Source organism: Lissotriton vulgaris, chromosome 9, assembly GCF_964263255.1.
Source record: "Lissotriton vulgaris chromosome 9, aLisVul1.2, whole genome shotgun sequence".
NCBI classification, from domain to species: Eukaryota; Metazoa; Chordata; class Amphibia; order Caudata; family Salamandridae; genus Lissotriton; species Lissotriton vulgaris.
Window position 1 is genome coordinate 235,448,597 of NC_141697.1, and position 27,148 is coordinate 235,475,744.

The 27,148-nt window shown below is 41.8% G+C and overlaps 1 protein-coding gene across 1 annotated transcript in view; it reads right to left on the reverse strand.

Annotated features, from left to right (window-relative positions):
• Positions 1–27,148, reverse strand: part of PLCB2 (phospholipase C beta 2) — a 492,254-nt gene that overhangs the window by 203,420 nt on the left and 261,686 nt on the right. The window contains exons 7-10 of the mRNA XM_086937381.1: positions 17,831–17,906; positions 16,660–16,760; positions 14,475–14,641; positions 1,519–1,665 (exon numbers count right to left, since the gene is read on the reverse strand). Of these exons, the coding sequence (XP_086793507.1) occupies positions 1,519–1,665; positions 14,475–14,641; positions 16,660–16,760; positions 17,831–17,906 (491 nt within the window). The remainder of the gene's footprint in view (positions 1–1,518; positions 1,666–14,474; positions 14,642–16,659; positions 16,761–17,830; positions 17,907–27,148) is intronic.

The following is a 27,148-nucleotide window of genomic DNA, read 5'->3' on the forward strand; positions in this document are numbered from 1 at the left end:
CCATCTTCTACAGTGAAGAGCCCTAGGTATAGAGAAGATTGCCAAGGCAGGCGTGACACCTGAAAGCAGCCCTAGTAAAAATGTTCTACCTTCCTCCTCACTCTATCATCTCTCTCTTCTCTCTCCCCACTCCACCCCACCTGCTGTAATCTTCTGGAGAAGCTGTATTAAGTGACAGAGGCCCCTGCAGGAGGCTCCTGACCTAAAACCAGACTCAAAAGGCTCCACCGGGGAAATGCCTGGTAGAAACAAAAATGGGCAGTCCGAGCCTGACAGCAGTTCTCTGTAGAAGAAGTAGGGCTGACCTACTTTAGAACTTGCAATTCCCTCTCACATGCTGGCAGAGCAGTATTTGTGCAAATCTGAGCAGCACATCTGGCATTTTGCAATATTTAGTAACATTTTATTTGTGACCTTTTAGAATTGTTGAGCAGTACTCATTAACAATGGCTACATCCTACAATACTTGAACAATAGTCAGGAATACACTAGAAGCTCCATTGCATCTGATTTGGCAGCAATATAACTAATAAAAAGCAACAATTCGAATAGTATCTGACTTTCTTTCATGGTTGTTTGAGGGGTAACTGAATGGCACAGTAAAAGTAATGGACATTGTGTCCTGGCACACTATTTGATTTTCCTGCCATATAATTTTTTATAGAAATTTTTTCCATGTAACAGGTGGGAGCTTCTTCTCATGTCACACTAATAGACGCATGCTTTGTATCCAGTTTCTGTTGTTAGGTACACTTTGCCCTTCTAGGCACATTCTCAATACTGCTTCTTTGTATTTTGACAAGCTCTACATAACTGCCTTAATTCATTACTTCCCTTTCAGAATTTCCCTGTAAAAACATTTGCTTTTAAGACTTGGTGGAGGAAAAAGTATGCAGTGAAAGGCACCCTTAGGTGATACTTTCCCAAAAATGTCCTATTGGTCAGAAGGTATGTCACCAGATCCCCATAGGCTGAACTCACTTTCTTCTTTGGCTCACTCAGTGCAAGGTTTTGTCAATAATAATTTTCCTCCTTATCTGGCCCTATTCATGTTTACACTGTCACATAACGTATACTGTCTCATAAAGCGTGCCAATCGAGCCGGCACAACAATAGACAGGATTTGACAGAAATGGCAGCCAGAAAAGAAAACATCTCATCATTAACAGTGGTCGCCGATGGGCTCTTGTCAAGCCACCATTGTTCATTTACATGCAGGCCCATGGTTCTAATATGAAGGCTTTGGAATATCTTTGAGATCATAAAAATAGTTTTTGTACCTATCTGTCATTGCTGAGTAGTGAAATGTCAAAATCTGCTTTAATTTAAATGAATTTATGAGGCTTTAATGCATCCAACATTATTCAACCAATTGTTCTGCATTACATTTCATAGTAAATCCACATGCAATTGCCTCAGACCAAGGAAATTGTGGTGGCCTCATTAAATTACCTAGTAACGCCTAAAAATATTTAGGAGGACAGAAAAAAATGTGACGGTTTCAAATTGAGTTCTTACCTGTGAGGTATGTATTGTGAGATGAATTGACTAAATAATGGGAGAGTGGCTGAGTCATGTCTTGGTTTAGCGTCAGCTGGTCCAGGGACACCACATTGTTCTCAGCACCACACAGGAACCAGACCATCCCTTCTGGGGATAACTGACCTGCACATAAATGTCTCTGCTATTATAATGGTCTATATACATTGTTTCTAAATTTAAGCTGAATAAGAACAAGTAACTAATTGGACGTACCGTTGGGAGGCAAATATTGTTCATTACACTGTGAAAAAATATCACCATCAGTAAAATGCACTCTACACAGTTCATGCCAATGGTATCTTTATAACTTGTGGTAAGTGAGTAACCATGAGCTGTTAACCTCCAATCGCAAAAAACCTATCCCAAAAAAGATAGAATTTGAAACTTACAGTAACATTACATCTGGGCTTCTTTTACATTAGACAAACCCATAACAATCTTATACCAAGTGAAAATTCATTATATGTGATTACAACACCCACTTTTTATGAAGCAGAATTGTTTCTTTGCAGGGTTAATGTTAGAGGGCAAAAATATGTCTTAACTTCATCTCTCAACCCTACCTTGTTCAATGTCTAGATGTCTCCACTCACCAACATCATCAGATCCCAAGGCATCAACCTCATCTCCTACGCCAATGACACCCAACTCATCCTCTCACTGACAGACAAGACAACCACCACCAGAACCACCTTCATCAATTGCTTGACCATGGTAGCAGAATCAATGAGAACCAACTACTGGAATCTCAACTCTGATGAGACAGAAGTACTGGTCTTTGAAAACAGGACCTCCCCATGGGACACCACCTGGTGGCTGACAGAGCTAGGGCTAACACCTACTGATCAGGCCAGAAATCTGGGGATCATCCTGGACAACAAGTTCAACATAGGTAAAACACCTTTACAACAAATCTTTCTTCCAGCATACTATCACTGCATACTTTTACAACGAAACTACCATCACTCCGCAATGCCATTATAATGCATGGCATTACATCTTATATGCTTTTACCACACATGCTTTTACAACGAAATTCGTTTTAAAAGCATGAATGGTAAAAGCATATGTTTTAATATTTAAGTTTAAGGTAAGTATATGGTTTTAGTTTGGGGGTGTTGGGGTATATGTTTTAGGGGTTCAGGGGTATTTTAAAGGTGGGTTTATTTTTATAGTATGGTATTTTTCGTTTATAGATTATTATTTATTATTATTTTATCATTATTTTTTTATTAGATTATTATTTTTATTATTTTATTAGGGTTCAGGGTGGGTTTTGGGTTATGGGGTACAGGGGTATTTTTAGGGTTCAGGGATAGGTTTGGGTTTTGGGTTACAGGGGTATTTGTTTAGTTCAGGGTGGGTTTTGGGTTATGGGGTACAGGGGTATTTTTAGGGTTCAGGAATAGGTTTGGGTTTTGGGGTATAGGGGTTTTTTTAGGGTTCAGGGATAGGTTTGGGTTTTGGGGTACAGGGGTATTTTTAGGGTTCAGGGCTAGATTTGGGGGTTGGGGTACAGGGTTTTTTTGGGTTCAGGGCTAGGTTTGGGTTTTGGGGTACAGGGGTACAGGGGTATTTTTAGGGTACAGGGCTAGGTTTGGGTTTTGGGGTACAGGGGTATTTTTAGGGTTCAGGGCTAGGTTTGGGGGTTGGGGTACAGGGTTTTTTGGGTTCAGGGCTAGGTTTGGGTTTTGGGGTACAGGGGTACAGGGGTATTTTTAGGGTACAGGGCTAGGTTTGGGTTTTGGGGTACAGGGGTATTTTTTGGGTTCAGGGCTAGTTTTGGGTTTTGGGGTACAAGGGTATTTTTAGGGTTCAGGGTTAGGTATGGGTTTTGGGGTACAGGGGTATTTTTAGGGTTCAGTCCTAGGTTTGGGGTTTGGGGTATAGGGCTATTATTAGGGTTCAGGGCTAGGTATGGGTTTTGGGGTACAGGGGTATTTTTAGGGTTAAGGGCTAGGTTTGGGATTTGGGGTACAGGGGTATTTTTAGGGTTCAGGGCTACGGTTGGGTTTTGGGGTACAGGGGTATTTTTAGGGTTCAGGGCAAGGTATGGGTTTTGGGGTACAGGGGTATTTTTAGGGTTCAGGGCTAGGTATGTGTTTGGGGTACAGGGGTATTTTTAGGGTTATGGGCTATGTTTGGGTTTTGGGGTTCAGGGTGTATTTTTAGGGTCAGGATGGGTTACTGTTTAAGGGTGCTGGGGTATTTTACGGAGTAAGGGTGGGTTATGATTATGGGGTGCAGGGGTATTTAAAGGGACCAGGGTGGGATTTTTTTTAGGGTGTACAGGGTAATTAAAAAAAAACATAAAAATATATATATTTAATATATATATTATATATATATTATATACATATATATATATAAATTGAATTTAAATTTAAAAAAGGGTTTTTTTAATTAACAAAATATATATGTGTATTTTTATATATGTGTATGTATCTACATACAGTAGAGAGGATTGGAAAATTAAATCTATAATTAATAAAAACTGGCCCATCGTCCTTAGTGACCATGTACTCAATGCCAGATTGCCTGCTTCCCCTACTGTTACCTTCAGACGCGCCAAAACTATGGGTAATTCCCTGGATAGAGCAGCCCCTGAGCTCAAAACTAAAATACCTTGGTTACGACCCGCTCGGGGTTTTTTCAGATGCTCAAACTGACGTGCTTGCAAATTTGGCCCCACTATCTCGCATTATTCCACTCTCTTTAGCACTATTGCTAAACCGATTTTGGGCAACTTCTCTTGTAAAACAGACCATGCTGTTTACGTCCTGGCATGCACCTGTGGGCTTAGATATGTTGGCAGCACTAAGCTCCAGGTGCATGTCCGGATATTGCAGCATTTACGGGCAATATTATATAGTGACCCGGCCTATCCGGTCGCCCGTGATTTTAAAAGGAACCACAACAATGACCTGACGTGCCTGAGTTATTTTGTGATTGGAGCAGTCCCATTTCATAAAAGAGGGGGTGATCGTGAACTTCAGCTTAGAAAATTGGAGACCAAATTTATTTTAGAGCTCGATAGCCGTTGGCCGAACGGGCTCAACAATATCGAAGAAATGCATCACTTCCTGTAGTATATTACTTTATACATTTAGATACTCCAGAGTTTGTCTATTGGCTGATCAGATTCTCCACTTTTGGTGCCTTCCCTCCTAGTTAGGTTCCCTATGAGGAGAAACCAGATCTAGACACCAGTAGAGCTGTTAGCGTGATTAGTGAGCCTTTGGTGATGGGAATATGTGATTACAAGAGATAAAGATCTTACTGTGAAATTTTCTTTGTAATGTACACTTCTATTTCTCTATGTTTATATCATAGTTTTGTATATATCATTGCATTTAAGTTTTTAACTTATTTTCCTTGATGTTTACATATGGACTGTTTATTCTGGAATATTATTAAATCTCTTCTACTTTTTCTATAGAATTTTAGATTAGTTTGTAGTGTGTTATGGTATGTACTTATTTATAGGGTATGGTATTATTTTTTATATATAGGCCCATTTTTAACTTTTTGATACTTTTTTACCATTTGCAATTTTAGAGAACCAATATTTTTAGTTATACAGTCATTTATGAACTCAGGGACCTGAAAAGTAATGAATGTATGTGAATCGAGGGTATCTCCGTTCTGATGGTAATGCGGCTCATTTTTGCACTTTGCACTTTTAATTCTTACACTTGCACTTCTTTACACTTTTTGCACTTTACCTTTCGCTGCTAATGCATAGATTTGCACATGTTGAAAGAAATGCTACAAATAACTTGATGGTGTAATTATTCCACATTATTTGGTCAGAGGATCATGACTATTGTATTTATACTGTTAGTATATATTTTGCTAGGTTAAAGAAACCCAGATCTTTGATAACTGGCAAATATTAGCCTCTGAACATGTTTTACTATTGAATGGAATTTATGGCTTCTTTCTATTACATGGATTTAACCGGTAATAATTTTTTCATGTGCAATGTTAAAGAAAGACTTGCAGCGATAGTATGTTTACACTGTTTGTTGCACATGTGACACTGGAGGTCACCACTAGGGGGTGGTGATATTCTTCAACAAAAGTATAAAAAAGCATCTAAACTCTGACTATGTTGCAGCATGAACAAGGGCACCTTTGCCCGAAACGCGTCGCTGGTTCTGTGGGATTTGTTAAATAAATAACATCTTGCTGACTTTTGCTGGTCCGTCCCTCATTCTGCTGGCGTGGAAGCGGTGTCTGCGAGCACAGAGCGTGCTGAGGAGGAGCCTTGTTTCCATATATATATATATATATATATATATATATATATATATATATATATATATATATATATATATATATTTATATATGCACATAGTACTTTTACAAAGTCTATGCCTTCACCATGCATGCCTTTGTGTTGTAATGGCATGCGTGGTAAAGGCATATGCAGAGTAAATGTTTGCGGGGTCATGGTAGGTCGGAGTAAACGCACTTTCGTTATAAAAAATGCGGAGTAATGGTATGCGGGATATTATCCAGCGGAATAAGATCACATATTCTTCAACATAATGGCAAAAGTCAACAAAATGACCGCTAACTGCTTCCACATCCTATGTATGCGATGAAAGGTCTTCAAATGACTTCCACAGAACACCCGACGCACCTTCATGCAAGCACTCATCGCAAGCAGACTTGACTATAGCAATGCACTCTATGCTGGAATCTTCAAGCAGCTCCTACACAGATTTCAAACCATCCAGAATGCTGCAGCAAGACTTCTACTCAACCTCCCACACTGCACCTAGATCTCATGCAACCTCAGGGAGTTCCACTGGCTTCAAACCCACAAACAAAGCCAATTCAAACTTCTCACACACACTTCAAAGCCTTGCACATCACTGGGCCAGTATACTTGAACAGCCGCATGAACCTTGACCAGCCTGACTGACACCTACACTCAGCCTCACTCTCACTGGCACAGACCCCCAGCATTCACGAAAGCAGAGCAAGAGGTCATTTGTTCTCTTACATCACACTCAAAACATGGGATCACCTTCTCCTTGTAGTATTCTCTGTATTGTGCCTCCCTGGCACCTGTAGTTAGAACCTCTGTGCCTGTATGTTCTATGGCTTTGTAGTAGAATGTTGCCTTCTGGCAGTTGATAGCTTTGCCTGCTCCCTGTCGCTGTGCTTCTCCTAAGTTGAATAAACCTGATCTACAAGCTAACCTGTTGTCCAGCTTACTTCAATACTACAAATTTGTTGGCGACGATGCTGCTTAGGAGAAGGTAAAAGAACCTGCCTTACCTCGTTTCTCCTCGTATTCCTGCCGAGAGTACACTGTGGATCGAGTGTACTTGAAGAGCAGCTGTTCGACTCTCTGGTGAAGACCATCAGTGAAGATAAGTGGTCCGCTTTCCTTCTGCACGAGTTTAATTAACTTTAAGCCCATTAATCAGCTTAATTTACGAGCGCGCAACGTCATTGGTGTCAGCGCGAGATTGCTAGACGAGGAAGCTGCAGCGTCATTCCCAGCGCGAGCGCGCCACGTCATTAGTATCAGCGCGAGGCTCTGTTGCTAACGCAACCACCTGACACGCGCTTCTCAAGTCTGACGCGTCTCCATGGCAATCCATAACAATCGCCTGACGTGCGCTCCTCCAACCAGACGCGTCTCCCTGACAACGCGTCTCTGAGCCTGTTCGCGTCTTTCCAGTTTCAAGTCTTTGAAAGCGGTCTGCATCATCCACATGCTGGTACCATGTCCATCGGAAATAAAAACACCTGAACATAAGGAAAAGTGTCTTTAATCTACGGTTACACAGACATTGCTTTCTCTATAGAAAAGGTGTTCGTTTGACTTTTAATTCTACACGTCGGTGCCATCTAGTGGTGGAAAAAATTATCACATGGTCCTTTCTCAAGGAAAATCCATTTTTTTTGCATACTGAACTTCTTTTGCACAGCGACAGAGTCAATAAAGAGGGAAATCTCCAATCTTTTCCAGTATGCAATCTGTTTCTCCTCCTCCTCCTTTTCTCGAGACCCCAGGAAATCCTCCCATAATCTGGAGAAAATGGTTTGATGCCTTTGAGACTTATTTGGGGGCTATAGGCGCGTCCAGATATAGCGCAGAAAGGAAGAAGTGTCTTCTACTGCATTCTTTGGGTTTCGAGGGAAGAGAAATCTTCAAACATTTACCTCCCTTAGTAAGAAACAACGCTGAAGAGGATGTAGATGAATACACAGAGACAAGATTAAGGCTTGAGTTACGTTTTGATGTCAAGCCAAGTCTTGTCGTTATAAGACACAAATTTTTCAAGAGAGAACAACTACCTGGGGAGGATGTTGAGACGTATGTTTCTTGTCTAAGACAACTATGTGCTGAATGTGAATTTGAAGGCTTTCGAGAGCAATTAATTAGGGATCAATATGTTTGTAAGTGCTCCGATAAGTCTATTCAGCAGAAGCTTCTAACTTTGGGCAATCCCACACTTGAAGAGACTATTCGTATGGCCAAGAGTATAGAACTGTCAAAAAAAGAAGTAAAGGAACTTGAAAAGAAATGTGATGAGGGAGTTTCAATAGTTAGAACCAAGGAGCACAAAGAGAGTAAAGTGGTTGGCAGTCAACGTTTTGACAGAAACAACACTCCTGGTTCTCAGCGTTTTGAGAGGAATGCTTTTTCAAGAAATGACATTTGTTACAGATGTGGAAATCCTTCCCATAATAAAAACAACAAGTTTTGCCCTGCCAGGAACTCTACATGTCGGAACTGTGGGAAGTTTGGGCATTTCGCAAAAATTTGCCAAATCTCTAAACAGGGAAATCCTACTTTCAGCAACAAGTCCCAGAGTCTGAGTACCGTCAACACCATTGGGAATGTCTCAGAGTCCTATGGAAATACTGATGATGACTCCGACTCTATGAATGGCATCCAAGATGACCTTAGAGACATGGTCGTAGTAGTACGAGACGATGGGGTCATTATTGGAGATCCGTCTGATTGTGTTGATCCTCTCGAAGACTTTGGTGTGGGTGACAAGATAATTACCCTTTTAGTAGACTCTGGGGCTAGAGTAACTATGATTACACAAGAATTGTTTGATGTAACTTGGCCTGAAAGGAACCTCCTACCTCCTGACAGGACTCCTGTTTCTTATGAAGGGCGTAGAATTGCTCTTCTTGGGTTTTTTGAAGACATTATTCAGTTCAGGGGAAGGAGGATCTTTGGCAAAGTATATGTTTCATTGAAGGGCCTAAACATTTTGGGTTGGTTCCACCAGGGTTTGTTCAAAATGATCCTTAGACCCGGGACCAAAGAACAGATCAGTATTGAGGAATCTTGTGATAGTGTAGAGAGTTTAGCTGTTATTGTTTCAGGTGACAATATTGAGAGTTTAATCTCCAGATTCCCCAGAGTCTTCGGAAATAGCCTTGGCATCATTAAGGGTTTCAACCACGAAATTAGAGTAAAGGATGGTGCCATTCCCGTAAAACATAAGGTGAGGAGTGTTCCTTTCAGCGTGAGGGATGATTTAGAAAAGGAGTTGATGGGTTTATGCAGAAAAGGAGTCATAGAACCCATCGAGTCGTCCTTGTGGTTGTCTCCTCTTGTTGTCGCCAGAAAAAGGAATGGGGATTTGCGCGTCTGTGTGGATTTGCGCAGTCTCAATAAGAACATCTGGATTGATTCACACCCCTTACCAAAAATCACTGATTTGTTGTCTCTTACCAGAGGGGCAAGGTGGTACACAAAGCTGGACTTGGCCTCTGCTTTCCACCAGGTGGTGTTGAGTCAATCTTCTAGACATCTGACTGCGTTTGTCTCTCCCTTTGGCAGTTTTCAGTACTGTAGGATGCCGTTTGGCCTTGCGTCAGCGGCTGCAGTTTTCCAAAGGTTGATGAGTCAGATGTTTAGGGACACTCCTGGAGTAATTGTCTTCCAGGATGATGTTTTGATTTTTGGCGAGAACAAGGCGGATCATGACTTTTCCTTGAATCCGGTCCTGGAAATCATGCAAGAAAAGGGTATTGTTTCAAAGAAAGAGAAATGTGTTTTCTTAAAAGAAAAGATGGAGTTTCTGGGGCACGTTGTTTCTAATGCAGGTGTGGAACCACGTCCTGGCTTAGTGAAAGCCATTGTTGATGCTCCTCCACCTGCCGACAAATCTGGGCTAAAATCTTTCATTGGACTCAGTGAATTTTACTCAAGATTTATCAAAGACTATGTGTCAAAAGTTCAACCTTTGACTAACATGTTAAAGAAAAGTGTGCCTTTTGTTTGGGATGAAAATTGCCAAGAAATTTTCAAGTGGATCAAATTACAGCTTGTTGGGGAAAGTATTCTCAAACCCTTCGATCCCAACAAGGAGTGTGTTGTGACTGTAGATGCGAGTGGGTTTGGACTTGGGGCTGTTCTTACTCAGAGGAATGGACAAGTTGACAACACCATCGCATATGCCTCAAGGGTACTGCGTGGGGCAGAAGTTAACTTCTCTGTTATTGAGAAAGAGCTTTTGGCTTGTTGGTGGGCGGTCAGGAAGTTCAATCCTTATCTCTGGGGTAGTCATTTCACTATTCGCACAGATCACAGTCCCCTAGTTTCTATTTTGTCCAGGGAAAAGATTAAGGAGCATACCCCTAGAATTGCAAGGCTGTCCACTAAGCTTCTTCAGTATGATTTTAAGGTTGTTTATCTGCCGGGCTCAAAGAATGTCAGAGCCGACTATTTTTCTCGTTTTCCTTTAACTGATAATGACTCCGAGGTTGAAAAAGATGAAGATCTTGAGGATTGTTTTGTTGCGGCTTTGGATCTTGAAGGTATGTGTGCAATCAGTGAGGTTGAGTGGAAAAAGGAGTTATTGAAGGATGCAGTTCTCTTACAGGTTGTCGACTATCTGAAGTCTGGGTGGCCCAAAGAAAAGAATGTTTCTGGTCTTTTCCAAACTTTTGTCAAGGTTGCTGATGAACTCACTGTTGAAGATGGCATTCTCATGCGGTGTGGCAGGCTTATTCCCCCTGAGAGCTTGCGGAAGCGTCTGGTGGATGGTGCACATGAAGGGCATTTAGGGAAGACTTTCACCAAACGTAGGTTGAGAGATGTGTTCTGGTGGCCGCAGATGGACGTGTCTGTTGATTCTCTGGTTGACAACTGTGTCATTTGCAAGTCCTCAGACAAAAGTCATAAGGTTAGGTCTCCCCCTATGGAGCCCGTTCAACTTCCGGAAAGGGCGTGGGAAAAGATTGGGGTTGACCTTGTTGGGCCTTTTTACCTCTTACCCCCTTGTTCCCGTTTTGCCATTGTGGCCATTGATTACTACTCCAAATGGCCTGAAATTCGCTTCATCAGTGAAGCCTCCTCTGCCAGTGTAATTTCCTTTTTGAAAGACGTCTTCTTGAGAGAGGGGTTTCCTTCAGTTGTCATGACTGACAATGGTGTCCAATGTGTCAGTTGTGAATTTGAATCTTTCCTTAAACAAGGTGGTGTGACACATAAGAAAAGTTCCCTTTACCACCCCCAGGCCAATGGCCTCGTTGAGAGGATGAACCGCGTTCTCAACAACTGTGTCCAGTGGGCCATTGCCAGCAAGTGTGTGGTTGAGAATGCTGTGCGTTCCATGCTATGGTTTTATCGTACAACTGCTCATTCTTCTACTGGGGTTTCCCCCTTTGAGCTCCTGAGGGGTAGGAAACCTTCTACCAAAATTTGTCCGGGTTGGATGTCAAAGTGGGTAAAAATGAATGTTATGGATGGTATTGATGATTTTGTCAGAGACAATGTTTCTGAAGCTCAAAAGAAACAGAAAACCTATTTTGATGAACGGAAGAGATCTGCTGCCCATGACATTTGTGCTGGTGATGTGGTTCGGATTAAAAATCCTGTTCATGTCACTAAGGGTAGGAGCAAATTCTCTCAGCCACTTGTAGTTGATAAGATCTGTGGAAATGCTGTACGTGTGAATAATAAGGATTGGTGGAACGTCTGTAAAGTTGTTAAAGTTAGTGGTGATGATGCTTTCACTGGTGTTTCTCAGCCCAATCCCAGCTCTGTTTCAAATGACAAACGTTTCAGTACTGTTGCTATTAACGAAAATGGCAGAAATGTTGTTGATGCTTCTGTACCAGGACCTCGCAGGAGTCAGAGTGTGTAAGATTCCTGCCAGGTTCAGATAACCTTTTGCTTCTGTCTTTCTCCTTCACTGCCAGTTGTGTTTTCCTTTTCCTCTTACTTTCCGTCCTAATTTTCTGGTTACTTCTCTTCTCTTCTCTTTTTCCTCTTCTTTTCTTTTCTTTTCTTTTCCTTTCTTTTCTCCCCTCCTTCTCCAGGTTTGAACGCTTCTTCTTTTGTTTTACAGAAAAGAGGATAATGTAGTATTCTCTGTATTGTGCCTCCCTGGCACCTGTAGTTAGAACCTCTGTGCCTGTATGTTCTATGGCTTTGTAGTAGAATGTTGCCTTCTGGCAGTTGATAGCTTTGCCTGCTCCCTGTCGCTGTGCTTCTCCTAAGTTGAATAAACCTGATCTACAAGCTAACCTGTTGTCCAGCTTACTTCAATACTACACTCCTCACTTCTCGAGTTGCACAAAGAAGCTGAAGATCTGGCCCTTTGAATAACACACACGTACACATCTGCTCAAGTGCCTGGATAACTTCATGATTGATTAGTGCACTATACATATCGACATCGTGTAGCATAACAGGTTACTTTTCCTAATACTGACATGTAATGCAAAAAACAGAAAATACATTTGGTCACATGTTTGGAACTCTGGCCAACTAAAATATGTAATTTTGGTTGCATTGTTCTGGACTAAATAGCATAACATTTGAAGATATTCCAATATATTTGCTCTCAATTTCTAAAATGACCAATACTGTAGGATCTTGGGAATTCGGAAGGGGGAATGAAATTGAAATGTATTTGATGTTTTTGAGGAATAACAAGTGGAAATAGGACTTTCCGTAATGATTTCTTCTGTTTGTTCATGGTATTTCACCCTGAGACTTCTTCTCATTTACAGTGAAATATCGTATATTCCCATCAAATTATGGCAAGTATAGTTATAATGGCCAACGTTAGTACTACCTTTTCTGTAAGTTGTGACTGCTTCATTTAGCTACTCGGCAGTAAAGAGGACAAATGACCATTGCCATTGATAGGAAGTTACTACTGGTATATTCTGTGCTGAAAAATGGACTTTAGTTGACTTTGTTTTTTTCTTCCACAGAAGTGCAACCGTTGTCAAGGCAAATAGATCTCAGCTACTGAAGACAGGGCTACTGGCTTTAACAATGCTTTTTAAAAGCCTGCAAGCTAATGCATGATTCATGACACCCGCATACGCATAGCTGACAATATTGCAATGGATAATCTATTAAAGGAAACCTATTCAAATATGGCTCCTGATGTGTGTGTATGGATAATTATGCATGTGCACCTGCATGATGCATGTGCATTACGCATGTGCGCTTCGTTATGTAGCCTTTTACATTTACAAGTCTAACATAGCAGACAATCACATAAACCAGGCACATTTTAATTTTAAAAAAATGAAAATAGGTGTATATAAGTGCAAAAAAAAAGCATGCTGCTCAGTAGTAGCGCCTTGCAGTAGGCAGAAAAATCAAATAACGGCGGGAGTGAGATGAGGAGCAGGGCATTGATAAGTTGTGAGTGGGGAAGGGAGTAAAAAACAGAGCATTCATTAGGTGACAAAAGAAAGAAAATGATCATGCATGCAAGCACAAATAAAGGAAGAGTGTGCCTTTGCATCACTTTGCAGATGCTGGCTCTTGTAACATTAAAACTAAGAGGCTTATTGGGACTATGGTGGTCCTATGGACCGCCGTAGCCGTGGTGCGGGCACTGCCGCGCCGGCGATCTGACCGCCCTATTAGGAATTTGGCTGTCGGACTGCCAAAGGACAGCTGCAACCGCCAGCGATCCCAGATCCCTAACGGTAGCATAGCAGTCTGTGGCCCGCAATATGCTTGGCGGTGTCGCTGCAGCAGCACCAAGCATATATTACGAGTTTCCTCACTGCCACAGTTTTCATGGATGTTGTCTCAGGGCCAGGGGATGCATACAGGGGAGCACATGGTGTGTCCCCCTGTAGGCATGCCCCCTATTTCCAGCACGGCATGGGCTTTGCAGCTTATGGGGTATTATTTTGGGAAATATATTTTTTTTATTTGCAATTTTAAAAAAAACATAATTTGTCTCACAATATTTAAAAATAGGAGAGCGGAGTAAAAAGCAAATGTGGTTTAAAGACTTAGCGGGTAAAGGCATGCATGCATGCATAGTAAAAACAGTGTTGTAAAGGCATTCACTGTAAAGGCATGTATAGTAAAGTCTGATATTCGGGGGCAGAGTACTCAGAAATGGGATGGAACTTAAAAGAGAGTCTGGTACAGGGCACAGAACAAGGAATGCATGCACTCAAATGAAGTGACAAATGCACACTAAAACAAGTGTTCCAATAACTTTTCCAATCATAAAACTGTGAGTCTGAATGCTCCTGGGTGAGATAAACATGAGAATCAGGATGAAAGTCATTGAATAAAAATCAGATACCTGCAAAGCTATCCAACCATGAGCAAGGGCCTGAACTAAAGCCTCTTGTTCAAATGGATATGTTCTCTATAGCAGATAACAGTCCTTGCCAACAGTCAGCTAACGGTGTCTGTAGCCCACACCTAACAAATGTCTGGTAACCTAAATACCAACCATTCTTACAAGTCTGCCATGTCCTAAATTACCCATGCCCATTTGATAAAAATATTCAAACAATTAAACATTCACCCTCCCCTTTCACCGTCACCCCCATTCCATTCAAACAGGGCAATGGAGACTGGGTAGCAAGAATACAGCTGTGATTAGAAGAAGTCCATCCATGGATACAAGGGGTACACTTAGAACCAATCGTTAAAGGGTACTCACCTCTTTGAATGTTAATCACACTGGGTTCATACTTCTCTATCAGCCCTTGGACCTGCTCAGTCTTTGCAGGAGGAAAGAGGACTTCATTAAGACGTGAATCCCGTTGCTTCTTATTAATAAACTTTGTTAAGTGATCCTTGGCCATGTAGGGTTTTGCTTTTGTTTGGCTATTGAAAGAAGAAAACAAGCAAGGGGTATGATCACATGACAATCAATGAAATGTAGTTGCTTGCTAGAAGAATTGTTTCTATCTACTTGTAATATGTAAATGTTTGGGATCCACTATTTTTGGAACTATTTATCCACTCTTGCCTCTACACACATTTAGTCAACCACAAAAACAGAATCACAAGGACACGCAAATAAAACCTGCAACAAACAGTGGCACATATTGAGATGTACTCTCACACACACATACATAACGCAAGTGAACAAACAAAAAACATACACATGAACATACACACACAACCACACACACACACAACCAAGAAGGATTTTTGGGCTGGATGTCCATCTCAAAATAGGCCTCCAATTTAGACACTTGTAAATGTGTGTTTGTGTAGAACTATCATACTATATTTGTTTACATGCAGTTAAAACACCACTGAGATATCAAATTTAATAACATTATACTGAATGCATTTAAACATTTTTGTCACAAAAGCTTCTACACAGCATTTGCCCAAGTAGAGAACTTTGGGCGTGACCTTAAACCTATCCATATCCTGCCAAAACACACACCAAAGGGTCTTTAGCAAATTGCTGCACGGTCTGGGCACACGGTGCGAGTCAGTGCTAGACATTATTTTTGAAAATTTCTAGATATTTTTTAATAGGAATGTGTTAAAATTGAAATAAAATAAATATGTGTTCAACGCAAACTTTTGCATCAAGAATCCACTTAATCTTCGCAGTGTTTTAAACCCCCCAAAACATCACATGGAAGCCACATTTGATGCTCCATATCCAACAGATAGAGAACATTTGCAGTGCGTCTGTTGTTTAACAGAATTCGTTTCAAAATATCTAAGGAACTTTTCAGACAAAACCAAACCATTTAAAATGTTAAATTCAGGCAACATACTGGGCCTGATAATGACTTTGGCAGCATGGGAGCAGGCCACCCTGAACCCACACCTACACTGCTAAGCCGACCACCACCTGCCCACCGGATTATGATTTTCCTATAATAAAGGCACCGCAATGGGAGTGTCAAATGCCATTCCTGAATGGCAGGGACTGTGCAGTCCATGCCATGCAGGAAAGGGGGTGCATCCCCATGCACAGGTGCAATAGTGAGCCATGTAGGACCTCTTTGTTTACCCACTGTCAGCATTTTCATGGCAAGCTCCCTGCCATGAAAAGGCTGGTGGCGGCGAAAGTCGTGATATGCTTGGTGGTGCTGCTGCGGCACCATCAAGCATATTGCTTACCAAGACCACCACACCACCGTCAGGGATTACGGATCTCTGGTGGTTGCAGTTGTTCTCTGGAGTTCCAACCACCGTACTGTAATATGGCGGTTGGACCCCTGGTGCGATGGTCCCCTACCGGTACCGCACCTCCACAACCAGTTTGGTGGTCCCAGGGATCGGCAAAATCGTAATTAGCCCCAAATTTGGCATAGGGAGAGGAAGAAAAAATTACATTACAGCTGGTTAAAAAGAAAGTTGCTAGTATATAATGGCTTAGATCTTTTACAGTTTGCAGGAAATGTATGAGTTATGTGGATGCTAGTAGTTAAGGTATTTTGGAAGACTTAAGTTCGCCTTCACTGTACCTTTGGGTAATAATTTTTTCTGTAAGCACACTTTATGTGCTACCCTACCATCTATTCTATCTAGAGTCTCTGCATATTAATCTTAATTTAAATTTGTTTTATTTTAATCGAGATTATTTATATAAGGTACATCTGGACCATGTGTGCTCATTTCACAGAATCCTAGACACACATTTACCATCAGTCATGGAGTGAAACAAGAGTGCATGTAGGAGTTGCAGACATGTACACAATTCACAAACGATGTATTACCTTCCAGTGGCAGTGATTCTGTCTTTATGTATTACACCTAGTGATTCCACCTTTTGCTCCACCTCATTATTGCACTGTTATTGAAAACCTGGTCTCTATGAGTTCCCATCACACAGGAAGAACGTGCAGGTCTGAATGTGCAGGAACACTTACTGTGATGTGAAAATCTCATCAATTTCAGGCCGCGGACACAGGTACATTAGGAAGCTTTTATACACAGATTCTGGGAAATCCTCAGGATTGATGGCTTCATTCTGAAAATGCAACACCGAACACAGGATTTGCAACACAGAATCATGCTAACAAAGTTTAGAAGCAAAACCACATTTTTTGTTTACTATTAGTGATCTGATAAAGTACAGTATTATACATTCTTTAAATTAGATTGCTATTGACTATGTATGCTGTCCTTATTGTTGATAAACTGTTGATAATACTGTATTGTATAAGAGTATGACCTGTGCTAGGATCTTCCTCTGTCCTACTCATCCTCACCCGCCCATTTAGGCCACCGATGACATGACATGCTGACTCCGAGAGGGATTGTAAGTAGTTTAGCTGGGAAAATAATGTTTCTGTTTGATATAATATTTTAATGTTTGGCAGGCAGGGAAAAATTCCCTAGTTGAAGGAAATTGCCATTGAAGACCCAGAAGCACCACTGTATCTAGTGAAGGCCCTTCAGCATGAAGCATTGCATAGCTCACATGCTTGTTTCATCAGTCATTTAGAGCTTTGAAGACTAGGATCAGTAGCTTGCATACAGCCCCTTTTCTGGCTGACAACTAGCTGGCATGGTGGCAGTACAATGCAAGAGGTGTGAGAATAAGGAGAGTTCTTGTATCGAAGTGTTGAACGTGAACTAAACAGATATACAAATACTGGGAAACCCAGAAGAGAGTCACATTAGTCAAGTGGGATATGAATGCCATGGCTGTGTTGAACGAAATCCTGCAGAATAATTTCCATATATTAATGATTCAGTAATTTATCATTTAGCTTGAGGATGATCTGGAAATGTTTTCATATTGTGGCCATTGAACAGCATCTCATATCCCTGGGGAAAGCCAGGAAGAGGCTCCTCCTTTCCTTGTGTTTGTGGTAGAGTGTGAGATTATAACGTGGCCAGTACTGGAAGAGTTTTGGTATTGGTGGTGAGGGCCTCAGGAATGTCCCACTCATGTTGTGGCTAACTTGTTGTTTTTGCTAAGCATGGTGTGAATCAAAGAGGAGGCGGTTATAGAGACTCCTTCTGCTGATGATAAAAATGAGATCCTTCATGATCAATATGACTACTCATATGCATCTGAGCAGAGATACTCACCTTACCCTTAGGAAGATGACAGCTGGCCAGTGCTGATTCTACTCTCTTCCTGTCAGCTGGAAACATCTGAAAAATGCTAAGAAGAAAATTGGAGTTAGCCTCCTTACACATCATTCCACTGTGGTGTAGTTTACAAACCACGAGGTGCATGGGTAAAGGTCAATATGCAAAGTGACAAATGTATCTATAATAACTACTTAAAGGAGTTTGCAAAGGGACCATAAAGAATATCATGCAACCTGTCTACCAATGAGGAGCAAAGACAGTTAGAACTTTAAAAGTTGTGTGTGCTTAGTGCTTTAATCTGGAGCAACTGCATCAATAAATATTGTACTATGTTTACTGCATGTGTTGTCCTTCTAAGTGTGCAAAGCATTAAAATACTCTACAAACCTTAAACTTTCTAAATTGCAATGACTAGCTCAGCCAGCTGCATTGCTCAAATTATCTGCATACTTTTATAATGATATAAAGGTTACGGGTCCCAATTGCAGACATAATAAAATATCAAATCCAATCCTGGCTTAACCCTGGAACTCAATACTATCTCAAAAATACTGAAGTTTGAAAGTATGCATCATAATATACTACCTGCCTTTTCAAACTGTCTGGAAGTCTGTTGGTTTTATAACAAGATCTTGCAAAAATCATCAATTTACTCGTCCCAAAAAATATGTCAGCAGAAAAGTTAATTTAGCTTTCTGGACAATAGTAAGGTTGGCTTAATATGAAAGTAAATAAATAAAGAAAACATCTCTAAATGGATAAATCAACCTACAGCATTTGCTTAACAATAATGCATCAGCTATTATTGAACATTACACAATTGCTTTCAATGCAATGTTTAAAGTGCTGCCATACGGATCCCTGGGTCAATGGAACATATCTTTAGATCAGAACATGACATTTGTACTCCTGCATATTCACATAAAATGTATTATGCATACTAAATAACTCAAAAATCTAGATCCACACTGTCCTGGTCTGATATAGATTAGAAAATGAGGCAACCAGTCTTGAATTTATAGCAAGATTCGTCTGGCAATATCCCACTATTACACAGATCGCTGAGTCTTGTAAGTGTAATGAAGCCTACTGGGATTGAAGCGACGGCCAGCAACTAAATGTTTCTTTTTATCATTGTAAAGTGGACTTCCCCTGTGATGTGGACAACCAAAAATGTTATGTTGTACTGTGAGATATATAAGTATTAACAGTTTATAACAAGTACACAGACTTGGATGCGATGCGCACTGTTCACAATCAAAATGAAACAAACTTTTATAATGTAACACTCTGCTTATTACTTCGTTAGAATACTTATTTTCATTCAATCAGTATTCATTGATACTTCTGATAATACTTTGGAATAAGTACCACATGCTTATTTCACACACAATAACTTAATATCATGAGTTCCTTGAATACATATTTTAACATAAAAGAAACATCAAAACATTACATAATACACAATGTTATGATCATGTTCAATTTCATGCCCGATGCATTTTGGATGTCAGTTTCCCTTCCTCAGGGGAGTATCTGAAAACCCAAAAGACATGACAGACTCTGGTGAAGGTAATCACTGACACAAATAGCAAACTAACAACGTTTTGTCTTCACAACTTTATTCACCCGTAGACTGTATAAGACAGGGGTTGCTATTTTTACAACGACAATGCTGTTGTAGTTTGTTCGCCAGTCAAACTTGTCCCTGTGCGCATTTGGCATCTCTCCATATAGAGGACAGTTTTTTACATCCCATTCACATGATTTCTATCTCTTGTCTATGTTCAGGCAACGTTTTGCATTTGGAGCACTGGATTTGGTGATCACTCAGGTCTTCTTTTTGGTCATCCCACTTATAGTACCGCTTGACAGCTATCTTCAGCATACCCCATTTTCCACTACCAGGCACCTCCTACTAGCGAGTTTCATGCCGCGTTCAGGCCAACACCCACACCTTGAGTGGTCGGCCAAACATCTGTTCTATATCGGAGGATCTAGTACTTCAGCTCTTGAACACCTTGGACTTTGCCTACTCCTATCAGGAAATTCTACCCAAAACTGCCCCCCCTGTCAAACATTCACCACCAGTCACAGATCTGGGTTTAATCCATCGTTATTTTGCTCACCACGCCACCCCAGTTCAGACATAGCCATATGCAAATGAGTCTTGACTCTGTGCCTTATGGGAACAGTCCAGACGGAACTGCCAGGCCATGTCTTCCCTGGACCAGAATCAAACATCCGAGGACCTGTTTTGGGCATTCAGCCCTCATCAGCCAGGATAGCTTGACTCCAGTGGCGTAGTGAGCACGGGACCCACGTCTGGGCATACCCTTCCCACTTAGCGTGAAAATGCAACACAAAAAGATGATGGACGGAATATTGAACATTGTCAAACATTCATCCCCAGTCACAGATCTGAGTTTAATCCATCATTATTTTGCTCACCACACCACCCCAGTTGGGACATAGCCATATGCAAATGAGTCTTGACCCTGTGCCTCATAGGAACAGTCTGGACCGAACTGCCACGCCATGTCTTCCCTGGACCGGAATCAAGCATCTGAGGACCAGTTTCGGGCTTTCAGTTCTCATCAGCCAGGATAGCTTGACTCCAGTGGCGTAGTGAGCACACACGGACTCACGTCTGGGCATACCCTTCCCACTTAGGGTGAAACTGCAACACAAAAAGATGAAGGACGGGATGTTGAACCTTGTCAAACATTCACCCCCAGTCACAGATCTGGGTTTAATCCATCGTTATTTTGCTCACCACGCCACCCCAGTTCAGACATAGCCATATGCAAATTGTATTGTATTGTATTGCCTACTTGTATAGCGCGAAACTGTCACCCAAAGGGTATCCTGGCGCTTTGACTTTTCCAGACCAACAAAACAGTCACGATATTACATTGCCCTGGGGAACAGATGGGACTTCAAGCCTTTCTTAAATGAGACAAATTTCCCCGTGCTCCTTAGGACCACTGGCAGAGAGTTCCAAAGATTGGCCGCAGTGTAACCAAAGGAACGTCCGCCCATTCGTATCCTCCGGATCTTAGGAACTGTAGCCAGACATGCCGATGAAGATCGCAAAGGTCTGGAAGTCGAGTACCAGGAAAAAAGTTCTTGCAGCGGGACAGGCCCCTGGCCATGGAGGGCCTTGAACACTATACATGATGCTTTAAAACAGATGCGCTGGTGGACCGGCAGCCAGTGGAGGTCCTTAAGCGCCAGGGAAGAAGAAGCGCAATCGAGAAAGGGCCAGCAAATGAGTCTTGACCCTGTGCCTCATGGGAAAAGTCCAGACCGAACTGCCAGGCCATGTCTTCCCTGGACCAGAATCAAGCATCCGAGGACCACTTTCGGGCTTTCAGCCCTCATCAGCCAGGATAGCTTGACTCCAGTGGGGTAGTGAGCACGGGACCAACGTCTGGGCATACCCTTCTCGTATGGGTGAAAATGCAACACAAAAAGATGATGGACGGAATGTTGAACATTGTCAAATATTCACCCCCAGTCACACATCTGTGTTTAAAACATCGTTATTTTGCTCACCATGCACCCCAGTTCAGACATAGCCATATGCAAATGAGTCTTGACCCTGTCCCTCATGGGAAAATTACAGACCAAACTGCCAGGCCATGTCCTCCCTGGACCGGAATCAAGCATCTGAGGACCAGTTTCGGGCTTTCAGACCTCATCAGCCAGGATAGTTTGACTCCAGTGGCTTAGTGAGCACGGGACCCACGTCTGGGCATACCCTTCCCACTTAGGGTGAAAATGCAACACAAAAAGATGATGGACGGAATGTTGAACATTGTCAAAAATTCACCCCCAGTCACGGATCTGGGTTTAATCCATTGTTATTTTGCTCACCACGCCACCCCAGTTCAGACATAGCCGTATGCAAATGAGTCTTGACCCTGTGCCTCAATGGACAGTCCAGACTGAACTGCCAGGCCATATCTTCCCTGGACTGGAATCAAGCATCCGAGGACCAGTCTCGGGCAGGGAATGGTATGCCCAGAGGTGGGTGCTGTGCTCACTACGCCACTGGAGTCAAGCTATCCTGGCTGATGACGGCTGATAGCCAGAAACCGGTTCTAGGATTAATATATTTGAACTTATTAAACAATGCACGTGACATCCAAATAAATGTAACAACAAATGAAAATGCACAGCCTTCCAAAACTAATTGTACATTTGCTTTTGCGTTGAAGTCCCCTTGGAAAATGGAAACGTTATAATTATGTTGTGATTCTAGCACATATCAAATAAATGAGAAATGCTAAAACTGCATTATTTTCTACTAAAAGGTAAAGCAAGGGTGGTCTACTCGCAAACTGCATTATGTAGTTTGTTTGATAGTACCACAATAGTGTTACTCACGTACTACAAACTGTTATTCACTAAACTACGTGTGGAGATCTATGTCTCTGGCTCTCCTATGTTATCTCTGCACATTCATATGTTTAAGTAGTAAATTTAGCAGGGATGACAGGGTGGCTGAAAACTAGAGAATACGTACAACAAGGGCAGGGTTTATTGTTGAGTAAGGAGGAATTTAGTGAGAACTAAGGAGGGGTTTAGGAATGGACATTCATCCACCCACAAAAGAGTAAGTCCACCCCTATTATCAACCACAATTCTAAAGTGAATACATCCAAAAAGGACCTAAAACAGTAGTAAATGTAATCCAGCTCAGACCAGGACTAGGCCAGCACCACAATAGGCCAACCACTGGTACTACTACACCCTCCTATCGAAAATAATGAAGGCAGGGAACAAAAATTCTCCACAGTAAATAATGTTAATATAAATTAATTTATTTTGACTTTTTAAAAATATATATTAAAGTAATTTAATGTTAAAAAGTATATATAAACACAATATTATGTTATTATGAAATATTTACCTTTTTTAATTTGAAAATAAATGAAAGATTTTTTTTTAATAATTCATTAAAGTTCATTCTAAACATACTTAAAAAAAGATATATATAAACACATTATTATTACTGCTTAGTAAAAACCATACAATATAGACATGACTTGGGTCAAATGTACAATGAAAGATTTAAGTTGACATTCAGTACTACAAATAAAAGAATTGTTTAAAATGTAATTTATGCTTCAATTCTCTAATCAACATAGAAAATAGCAATTTCATTTGCCTTTAGTCATCTCTCTTGTTGTCAATCGCTTGTTGGTCTCTTAGCTTTCCATGTTACATATATGCAAGAGGCTACAGGCGAAAACATTGCTTTTCAGTCAGTTCGGTAACAGAGTGGCAATGGCTCTCTGCAGCTTCTGATATTTTGGTTTATGAACAGAGGCTGTTGGTAAAATCTCTTTTTAGTATAGTGACTTTTTACAACGATGAAATGTGTGACGGTTTCAGGCCCTCCAGCAGATCAATGGCATAGATCATTAACAGCTGGGTCTTTGCGCCAGTTTCAAGGTCTGGCTGTCTCAAGACAGTTATGTGAGCATCACTAGAAAGGGACTTTGGCTCAGCCCACATGTTGGGAGCGAGGAGTACATGTTTTGATTGGGCAGATGTTGTCTGCTTCCACAAAAACTGCTTGCTCTTTACATAGTTGTGATTAGCTAGTTTAGTTATCCAGATGCCTCAGCTTGAACTTTCAGGAGTACACACATAAACTTGTAATGCTATTAAAGCGTCTTCGATAACTAGATAAATTATGGTGCTTTTCTCTGCCAGCAGCATAGATGGGAGGAGGGCAGTCATTACATTCATGAATGTTTATTCTGCTTTAAAGTGCAACTGTTGCCTGACCTTTTAACCTGCACCTACATTATTTTACAGTTCTTTGCTTCCACACAAATACATATGCATTCCCATGCTATTTTCTTTTAATGCTTCACATTACCATGAATCATTCCTTTAAAGCCAGACCAATTGGTATTGCCAACGCTTGTTGGCATATGAAAGGACCAGTAGTGCCCCAGTTCTGAACTTCAGAAACAATGTCCCTTTCTCTTGTGGAAAGATGTAGTCAGGTTAGGAATTCCACGTTTTATGCATGCCAGGCAATTTGACCCAGTAAGTATATGTGCCCATTTGTGCCTTGTCGCTGGTGGCTTGCCTCTTCATGAAAAGATAACTATACCAATGGCATTCCCAAAGCACTCGGAAGAAAGCATGAGTCAACTGAAGTTTAGGTCAGTGAATGAACCAAATGGCTGACAGTAAGCAGCAAAACATTACAGGCAGCCTTTAAACAGACATGCAAACCTCATAAAGGTTGAATTTAAAGAATTCACTGGCACATGCATCAACGTAGGCTTTTGCGATTCCTAAATAGCGATTTTTAAGGAATCTCTATTTAGGAATTGCAAAAGCCTATGCATGTAGGAATTGCTATAAAAATTGCGATTCCTAAACATTCCTTATTTGCTACTCGCAAATTGCGAGTCGTAATTCTGGAATGCTGTCCCATTCATGGAGATTGGAGATTGCATGAGCAATTTGCGAGTACCAGTAGGTACTCGCAAATTGCTCATGCAATTTCAAGGGTGCAAGGGTGTCAAAATGACACCCAGTTGCACCCCTGAAATTGATCTCTGCACATATGTTGCACACACACATGCCATTAGGGCATGTGTGACCGCAACATAAAACTTTGAAAAATGCACAAAAGTGTATTTTTCTAAGTTTTTGCAAATTACCATGAAGTTCAACTTCATGGTAATTTGCTACTCCTATTAGCGAAATCGCTAATTTTTTGACTTTCATGCATTGCATTTAAGGAATCTCAATTCGGGAATCCTTAAATGCAATCGAAATTTAAGGAATCGCAATTTAGAGATTCCTTAAATTGCGATTTTTGCATTTGGGATGATGCATCCCAAATGCAAAAATACCGGTGGCAAAGGGGCGGATTCTGAGAATCTGCCCGTTTGCGACCGGTTTTTGGTTTGATGCATGGGGCCCACGGTTGTTCTAATGCCCATTCGTCACAAGAATACCCCCCATCAAAGATGGCACACTGTATATTCATGAGCATATCTCTACAGGAGTATTTTTGCATGTCTTTGAAAATGTAAATTCTTCCAATGATGAACAGGTGTGGTGACATGCGAATATTTAAGTGATATGACCAAATCGGTTTTGTTGTTCGCTTTTTTGCAAAATTTCGCCGTTCCTAATTGACCACTTCAACTAACTAACTTCAACGGAGCCTTCTTGACTTGAAACACTAGAAAGATCCCATTTGCATGAACCACAGCCACACTTTGCAAGCATCTTGCTTGAGAAAATGAAATATGGTTTGATATCTGTCATGTCGTGGCAGCAATAACGACTGACAAATGTATGAATATTTAGAACAGCTTTATTCTGCTTCTTTCCACGACCCTGTCCCTACTCTAACTGCCCCTTTCCTGTTCCTGCTCCTCCTCTTCCTCCAACCCCGAAACTCCTCCCATCCCAACTACTGGACTGCATACAACATTACATCTCCCCCTTTGTTAACAAAAGAAAACAACAAACTGGAGTCATTTCTAATCCATTTCCTCGATTAATCTCTTTGGCTTGAGTATGTCTCGTCATGGGTTGAGACATGGTCCAGAGTCTACAGGCGCACGCTCCGGTGGCCTCTCACATCTCATAATGGTACTGGGTTGACCTAGTCCGCCACCATCACGTGGTGCTGTATCCCTCGCAAGTGTTTCCCTCAGGCCTGGGGTGCCCTTCTGAAAATGAGACACATTTCGAGTAATCCTTCTTTGCTCAGACTCAGCAGTGATCATGGTGCCTTTCTGCTGAGTAACAAGTAGAGGCTCATCCTTGAATCGACAATCTGTCTTCTTGGTCTGTTCCTGTTTCACGAGTACATAGTCTCCGGTCTGGAGAGAGGGAGACTTTGCGCGCCTTTTTGCGTCCGCATATGTCTTCATCCTTGTCTTCTCAGCTTGAACTGCTCTTGCTGTTTCTTGATGAGTGCGAGTTGGGGACACCGGTGTCAGAGCTCCTTCCCATGTCGGGATCCTGGTCCTGATAGGTCGCCCAAGCATAAGTGTGGCAGGACATTTTCCAGTGGTGGCATGTGGGGTGGTCCTGTATGCTCTCAGCACTTCATTCAGAGCTGTCTGCAAGTCCTTTTTCTATAACGTGGCCTGCTGGAAGGTTTTCTTGAGGGTGGCCATAAACCTTTCAATGGTGCCATTGGCTTGCGGCCACAATGGCGTAACCTTTCGATGTCGAAAGTTTAGATGCTTTGCAAATGCATTGAACTCATGACTGTTGAACGGTGGACCATTGTCTGTTTTGAGTTCTTTGGGAACAACCCATGCAGCAAACACCTCGTCCAACACGGCAATTGTGCTGGAGGCATTGGTGGAGGGCACAAACCGAGCTATTGAGAATCTTGAATACTCGTCCATGATGGCCACCAAGTACCGGCCAGATTGGAGGGGTCCATAGAAGTCCATGGCCAATTCCTGCCATACCCCTTCCGGCAATGGAGTCATTTGAAGAGGAGCTGGAGGTTCTCCGGATCTTACCAGTTGACATTGAGGACAGTCTTTCAAGGTGAGCTCAACCATTTGATCTAGTTGCGGGAACCAGACTCTCTCCCTCAAAGCTCTCTTGGTGGCAACTACCCCACGATGACCCTCATGCGCGAGGTTGACTACTCCTTGCCGTAGCTGCCTCGGGATTACAATCCGATGGTCCCTCAGTAGAAGCCCCTCTGAGGTGGTTGACAGCTCGTCACTGACATGTCTGAAGGTTTGCATTTCTTTGGCATATCTGGGGATCACTTGTTTTATCCTCACTCACATGTCTCCAAAGGTGTGTGCGCAATCGGCGCATTACCTTTTGCAGGATACTGTCTTGCGCCGTAGCGTCTTTGATCGCATCTATTGGGACTGCCGGTGGTCGGGCTACATCTACCACAAAGTGGATATATTCCTCAGCTATCGATGGGTGTGATTCATGAGATGCCTGCGGGTGTCTGGACATATAGTCCGCTGGATTCTCACCCTTCCCGGGTTTGTGAATGATGGTGAATGTGTATTCTTGCAATCTCAGACCCCATCTTTCAATGCGGGCGGCATCTTGGCTTTGGGATTGCCGAAAATGGTGACCAAGGCCTGATGATCGGTGATCATGGTGAAGTGCTCACCAAAAATAAACACATGGAAGTGTTCACAGGCCCACACTACCGCTAGACTCTCTTTCTCGGGCTGAGAGTAAGCCTTTTCGGTGTCAGAAAGGCTGCGGCTGGCATAGGCCACAATGTGGCGCTGCTCAGTGTCATTGTCATATTGAGCCAAAATGGCA